Source organism: Gossypium arboreum, chromosome 3 (assembly GCF_025698485.1).
Source record: "Gossypium arboreum isolate Shixiya-1 chromosome 3, ASM2569848v2, whole genome shotgun sequence".
NCBI lineage: Eukaryota > Viridiplantae > Streptophyta > Magnoliopsida > Malvales > Malvaceae > Gossypium > Gossypium arboreum.
This window is the reverse complement of record NC_069072.1, coordinates 14,740,450-14,747,601: the sequence shown is the minus strand read 5'-3', so window position 1 is coordinate 14,747,601 and position 7,152 is coordinate 14,740,450. Positions and strand designations below refer to the sequence as shown.

Genomic DNA, 7,152 nt, shown 5'->3' with positions numbered 1-7,152 from the left:
AAAAGACAAATATACCATAAAATAATCATTTAATAAAAGATATTAATCATTTCCCAATTGAGTTAGTATCTAGGTAAGCCGTGACACAAACTCAATTAAGGGTTTTATTAATAGTATAGGTGATAATAGTCAAATTTCAGTTTTGCCATTATGATATTTAATCTCTATACTTCACTTGCAACATAATTTGATACTTTGATTTTTATAATGTCATTACTTATCAAAATATTTTATTCTAGATAAATTAATAATATGTAATTTTATGAATTATTATCACTTTCACCATTATTTTTTTTTTAAATTTCAAAATATCACACTAGATAAATTTTAAAATTGAATTTGAATTTTAAAATAAAAAGTAAAGAAGATACAGAGATATAGGTACTAAATTAAAATGTATAAAGGATTTAAAACGTAAAGCATATCTTACCTTAAATATTTTACTCGAAGCTTAGGTAGGAAATCATTGTAGATAATATGATATTCATGTACAAGTGTTGTGGGGAATCATGCACCATGAGAACACGTCTCTGTAGTATTATTGTTTAATTAAATTGATATCACCAAAAATAAAAAAAATATAATTTTATATAAAACCTAGACAAATATAATGAGATTTAAAGAAAATAATACCATGATTTCAGAACCTTAATTATTTTCCATATCAATTCTTAATAAACATAGTTATTACAATTTTTCTAATACATTTGATTTCTTTTTCATCCTCTTCGTAGTTTTCTTCTCATGAAACTTGCTATATATGAAAGAAATATTTTAGCATGTTTTAGATTTAATTTTATCGTGTTTAATACCTATACTCTTAATAATAGCACCTAAATTTGTTTCCAAAACTGTACGCATCAAAATATATATTCATTATATTTTCATATAATATATACAAAAGATCTTGTTAATAGTCATGTCTAAAATTTCAAAAATTAGAGAAGCATAACAACTATTAAATTAAAATACAATAACCAAATTCAAATAGCAAAATTTGACCTTGAAATTTAAACATTTAATATTGTTACCGAAAATGATTTTGAAAATATAAAATACCCATTCCAGAAATGACATTGCAAACTAAAAACCTACACATTTAAATGATATTCAAATCTGTTAATATTATAATATTAAACAAAAATAAATTATTGTATCTCATCTTTAATGTTTTAATATATAAAATATAAATTTTAAATACATTAAGCTTAATATAGATTTGTTAACAAATTCAAAATATATGTTATATATTTCGAATAAATTTTAAAAGAAAAACAATAAATGATAAATAAAAGTTAAAAATATCAATCTCTAGTCCTCCGAACCCAAAAAAAAAAAAAAAGTACAAATTATAACTTGTATGTTTTTCTTTTCGTGTCTTCTACCCATGGCTCCAATCCAGAGATGTTTTTAAAAAGTAATAGAGAACAAAGTCTAACGACCACTGCAATATCTATCCATTTTTATATAATTGAGATATCAAAAAGAAATGTTGAAAATGGGCCCTCAAAAAGGACATCACTACTCACAAATCTCTTATTTAGTTTTTACCACTTACAAACTCTAATCCACATTCTATTATAACCATAAACCATCTAATTTTCATACTTCCCCAACTACAAAAACTTTCATCACTCGCCAATTCCTCTGCTGCTTTTTTATGAAAATTATGACTCACTCTTTTTTTAATTGGTATAATAACACATTTAAATCCTCAATTTGGCCGTAATTCTAAATAAGTCAACAAATTTAGTATACATTTACAAATTCTATCAATTTAATCCTTAACAAATTTTAATCATATATCAAAATAGCTATAATAAACTCAAATGAAATTATAAACGCAGCAAAATAGACTCGATGCTCTATTCTTCACATCAAATATAATCACATTCCAATTCCTTCAATAATATTCATTAGCTACAATAAACTCAAATGGATATCCTGATAGACACAAAATAATAACTCAAAATATATATCCTAACTAAAATATAAAATAAAAATATATATTACTTGCCAAACAAACCCTATATATTTTTAAAAGTTATGACTATTAACACAATATGTAAAAATTTAAAAACTAAATTTATTATTATACCAATTTTTAAAATACAATCTCACCCTTTTGTCAAACACTTGATTAAAATGGACAAAAGAAAAACCAAACATGATTAAATTACCACTTTGGAAGTTTTAAAAGCTAAGCGACAGAAAAAGAAACTTAACATGATTCGATGATTTCTTATTTTAAAATTAAATTTTCATTAATAACTGAAAATTGTGAAATAGGAAAATTTGGACTATATAATAGCTAAAAAGTAAAATATGAAGATCATTGAAAACGTAATATGAAATATCTGCTAAAAACCTTATAATGTATAATTTTAAAACTTACTATTTAGCACAATACTCCTTCACATCAAAGGCAATTATGTTAAAAATCTGCCTAGTATTCAAGCCTCAAATCAGTAGGTTTTCATTCAAGGTTAGGGCATGTATTTTAAAAGTCATGTTACGCCTCATTCCTTTTCCGGCATAACTTTTCAGCCCAGTTCCAATATCTAGCCAAGTGTTCTAAAAGTAGTAGACAGATTGCATTAATCCCACTTTGGATAAAAAAAGGATAAGTCTGGATGCATTATACATCCTATCATACCTTATCATACAAGTCCTTTGAGAAGAGAAGAGTAATGACCCTATGACACTGGTTGCTGCTGATGGTTCTCTTCAATCTTTCACCAGCTGATTGCTGCCTTCATCAGTTCTTCTTTAAAAACAGGGGATTCTGGAAGATAACAGGGAAACAGTGACTGGTAGCTTACAAAGAAGGGGCAAATATAGCCAGCTAAGCTAACAAAACTTGTGCTTTAGTCTATAAAACTCTTATCAAATGCGTAATTACAGCATAACCAAATGTCATCTAATTAGGTGAGCTTCTTCCCTTTCTATGTCCTCTTGATCTTTGAAAATGTTCCTGTCTCTGAGAAGTAAGTACTTTGAGTTCCACTGCCAAGCTGATGTGCATGAGCTTGAGGATTTGTGAGCTCAATCCCCTGATGAACAAAAAATGGCAATCATTACCCACACGAACAAAAATATAATGTCTGCTTGATCCATGTCAAAAGAAGTTCAAACTAAGACTTTTGCCAACTTTTCTCCTATTCTACATAGAAAATAGAGAAAACAATCATCACAAATTACAGTCCTAAATTTTAGAATGATCAATGTTACATATAAACATAAAGCCAATCAGCCACATATCAGAAGTTAACCCTCTAAAGTTTGTTAAACCTCGAACACATGCACACATGCTACTACCTAAAAATTAAAAATATGTCATGTGCTTTCATAAACAGAAACCTGACCTTGTTCCCTCAGTCTTCCACATCTCCAGAACTCTTTCTTACAATTTAAGTCAACAATGCAAAAATGCCAACCAAAAGATATAGTAATAACCTAAACTTTACACTATTTAGACTCCTAGGTTCTAACCCTTTCTTGCACCTAATAAAGCCATGTACGCAAACTTCTCAAATCTTTCCTATGTCAAATATGTCAAAATAAAAACAACATATACTGACATCCCTTCAGCTCATGGTCAAATTAGAAGAAGCCATATATACCTGCACAGGTGTGAATGCCAAACTTGAAGTCAGCCCAGAGGTGGCACCACTGCTTCCGTAATTCTTTTCCTTGAACCTGAAGTGAAGGAAAAAGTGTATCACCCAGGAGATCAACATGCAAGGTTGAATTTGAGAGATGAACAGCAAAAATACTAAATTAAGCTAACCGATTAAGGGGAAAAAAAAGAACAGGAGAACCTACTTCTTAGCAACTTTGGCTGCAAGTTTGCTCTGACCAATTGAAACACGCAGTTTGCCACTCCCAGCCTGACCAAGCATTCCATAACCTTCACCTAGTCCATCACCTAATATCAAAAGGGAAATGAACAGTCAGAAAGCCGTGGGAAATAGGTTATGTTCTTCTTAGTTGATAAATAGATTCTAGAAACTGCTCCATGAAAGTAACTCCTCAAGAGAATATACAGAACTAGACATTTCATTAAAGAAGGTAGTTAAGCATTATCGTATTTACATAATCAGAGGTTACAAGCCTATTGAAGACCCAAAACATGGTTTTTGAGTTCAAGCATCATTAAAGAAAAAAAAAAGAAAAACTAAAAATGATTCTTCAGAAATTAGAAAAATCAAAGTTCACCTAAAGAGCTTTCCTCAGGTACTCCAAATTGCATCCTGTTCGCTAGCTTCCTCATATCTGTTATAGCATACCTGAAAATAACATATATAGATATAAGAAAAATGCAGAATGCACAAACAAATTGCTGGAAAAAAATTTTAAAAGAAAAAAACAAACATTTCAATGATAATCCAAATAACAGAACTACCTTTCTTTCATCTTCCTTAAGCGACGACCACCCCTCTTTTTCTTAGGTTCAGAATCAGGAACAGGAAGTGGTTTAGGCTGCTTTGCAGGAGGTGGTTCTTGCCATTTTTCAATTTTCTTATGAATTTCTTCCTTTAAGGTTTTTCCAGCATTCCCTAAAGGATCCCCTCTAGTAGAGTCTATACGTGCTGCAAGAGTTGCTTTAGAAGCCAAGAGACGACAAGCACGACTCCTCAAAGCAGGGGGTGTAGTTTGAAAAATCTCTGTCTGTTCAATATACCCAACACGAAACTGTGACGTTGCAGTGGAAAACCCTGCAAGGGTCTTTTTCTTCGCACCAAGCAGCTGAACATTACAAGCAGGCATCTTAGCTAATGCTGAAAGACCGCCAGCAGTACCCATAAGTTTAGCAGCAACAGCACTTCCAACAATAGTAGAAAGATTTGGTGCAATATATCCCATTCTACTTTCTACAAAATCAAGAACCTTCTTCTTTGCAGTATCCAGAGCCAGAGCACGATCACACGCATCAACAGTTTTCTGGAGAACATCTTCAGGAAGTGGCTTGCCACTGGTAGTTGATGCTGTAACTGAAACAACCATAATGATAGCTGAAGGCAAAAGCCCTTCCAAATCCACAAGGGTTAAATCCATCTCATTGCCAATCTTTTTCACCACACGAGCATAATCAATTGGATGATGCACAAGCGATTCAAGCTCAGGAAACTTCAATCGGTACTTATCACGTATAAAATTATGGATAATAACAATCTCATTCTCGATATCAACTGATAGTCCATTACAGTCCACAATCAGCTGATACTCAGGATCATCTTCCAGTACCATGCCCTGATTTGATATATGAGAACCCTTCTCGAGCGCATCTTCCACTTTCTGCATAATATCAATGTATCTCTGACTTTTTTGCAATTTGGAAACACTGTCCAGATCATCGTAGTTAAGCGTTTCGATATCCGCAAGGTCACCATCAATATCTTCTTCCATGTTTGCGACATCATTATTTTCTTCGTCCTGAAAGAATGATATGAACATTACGATTCAGATTAAGTATCGAATAAAAAAAAAAGAGGCTGAAACTCAAAATAGAAAAGGTAAGTATAGTTTCAACTCACCAGAACATCGGCTTCGTTGTCTGATAATTCATCAAGGTCCGCAAGGAATGAATCAGCTAAAGTTGCCTGAAAATTACAACCAAGTAAAAGAACAGACAGCTAGATGCAATTATTTTATTGAAAGAAAAGTGTTATAATTCCAGGAGAAAAAAAAAAAGTAGAGTAATTAGAGAAAGGAAAACTAACCATCTGACGTTTTCGCGAGGAGCCTTCTACGGTTTAACCCAAAATCGAAGAGAATAAACGAAAACAAGTTGAAAATTAAAATTTCCTAAATAGAATAATGAAGGAACCCTAATCGGAGAAAAGAAGAGGAAATAAACGAACATTTGGGAGATAGCGAAAATAATTTATAGGGAAACTTCTTGAACATGCTATCGAGTCGGCTTTTGTATGGGCTAGACATTCTATTTCTATGTTGGCCCGAAATCATTTATGCTTTGATCCATCTTGGTAAAAATTTCATGCTCATCTATTTTTTCAAAAATTGTATATATAGATAGTATTTAAAAAGCCACCAGTAATTGGATTTGTCGGTAAGTGCGGTATGTTTTGGTGATCATCGTAGTTGTTAATTTGAGTATTTGAATTACTCTTTTTAATTCTTACATAGTGTTTGAAAAGTTATTTAATAATTGAATTATAATTGGTGAATTTTATTGAAAATTTGGTATAATTGGAGTATTCTAATTCTTAAAGGATGAGTGAGAATCAAGTAATTATGCAGATAATTACACCTAATTTTAATTTTAAAAAATATTTTGTTACAAGTTTAAGTTATGAATTTTATATTATAAGCATGAACATATTTAAGTGTTTAAGACGATTATAATCAAAGATTTATTATATTATAAATCTTAAAATTTATATTATAACATAATTTATGTGTATTTTATAAAGTTATAATAAAATTATATTACTTAAGTCTTAATTTTTTAATGTTAGGACAATAAAATTTATTATAAAAAATAATCTAATGTTATATAAGTGTATATTATATTTATTTATAAAAAATCATAGTAAAAAATGGATTTAAATTATTTATGTGTCGATGCTATATATTATAAAAATAATATACTTATTCGTAAAAAAATGTTATAATTTTATAAAATTATGATAAAAATTATATTATTTATAAGAAATGTTATGAAAAGTAACATTCGATTTTATCTAAATCGAACAGTGGTTTGAACTACAAATTTGAGGTCAAAAATTATTTTAATATTATTTTTGGTGTTTATAGCATGTGAATATATATGTGTTAAAGTTTCGTGAAATAATTTTAGCGTTTGAATGCTTAATTTGAGAAAAAAGACTTAACTACGTAAAATGCAAAAAGTTGCATTTTATTTATTAAAGGTGTTTAATTGCTATGATTTATTAAACCAAAAGTCCTTATGATGATATTAAACCATTTAATAGTTTATGGATGATAATGGCATGGTATTTGGTGCTATTATTAATGTTTATTAAGGTTAAAATTGGTATTTAGTATTTAAATGATATATATTAATAAAACAAAGTAAAATTCATGCCTCATTATCATCTTTTTAACCGAATTTAGAAGAAGAGCAAGAAGAACTAGGGTTCTTCATTCGGCTAGGCATATTTAAGC

General features: G+C 29.8%; 1 protein-coding gene across 3 annotated transcripts; it reads right to left on the bottom strand.

The window, feature by feature from the left end:
- Positions 1-325: 325 nt before the first annotated feature.
- LOC108476135 (U4/U6 small nuclear ribonucleoprotein Prp31 homolog) lies at positions 326-5,968 on the bottom strand. Of its 3 annotated transcripts, none has more exons than XR_001870076.2 (8): positions 5,724-5,968; positions 5,538-5,603; positions 4,406-5,436; positions 4,219-4,289; positions 3,826-3,928; positions 3,624-3,699; positions 2,657-3,053; positions 326-530 (listed from the first exon to the last, which is right to left on the bottom strand). XR_001870076.2 is itself a non-coding variant. In XM_017778244.2 (7 exons), the coding sequence occupies exons 1-7, from the start codon at positions 5,724-5,726 to the stop codon at positions 2,946-2,948; spliced, it is 1,458 nt and encodes a 485-aa protein (XP_017633733.1). In that variant the 5' UTR covers positions 5,727-5,968; the 3' UTR covers positions 2,430-2,945. The 3 variants fall into 3 exon arrangements, 1 of the variants encoding a protein (XP_017633733.1); XR_008279958.1 differs by lacking the exon at positions 326-530 and adding an exon at positions 1,491-1,944; XM_017778244.2 differs by lacking the exon at positions 326-530 and having other exon boundaries at positions 2,430-3,053.
- Positions 5,969-7,152: the final 1,184 nt, after the last annotated feature.

Excerpts from the sequence above, each read along its gene's own strand:
- LOC108476135 (XM_017778244.2), bottom strand. Across the intron at positions 5,437-5,537 it reads ACAACGAAGCCGATGTTCTG|GACGAAGAAAATAATGATGT; the intron begins GTGAGTTGAAAC and ends TCATTCTTTCAG. Across the intron at positions 4,290-4,405 it reads TTAAGGAAGATGAAAGAAAG|GTATGCTATAACAGATATGA; the intron begins GTAGTTCTGTTA and ends TGTTATTTTCAG.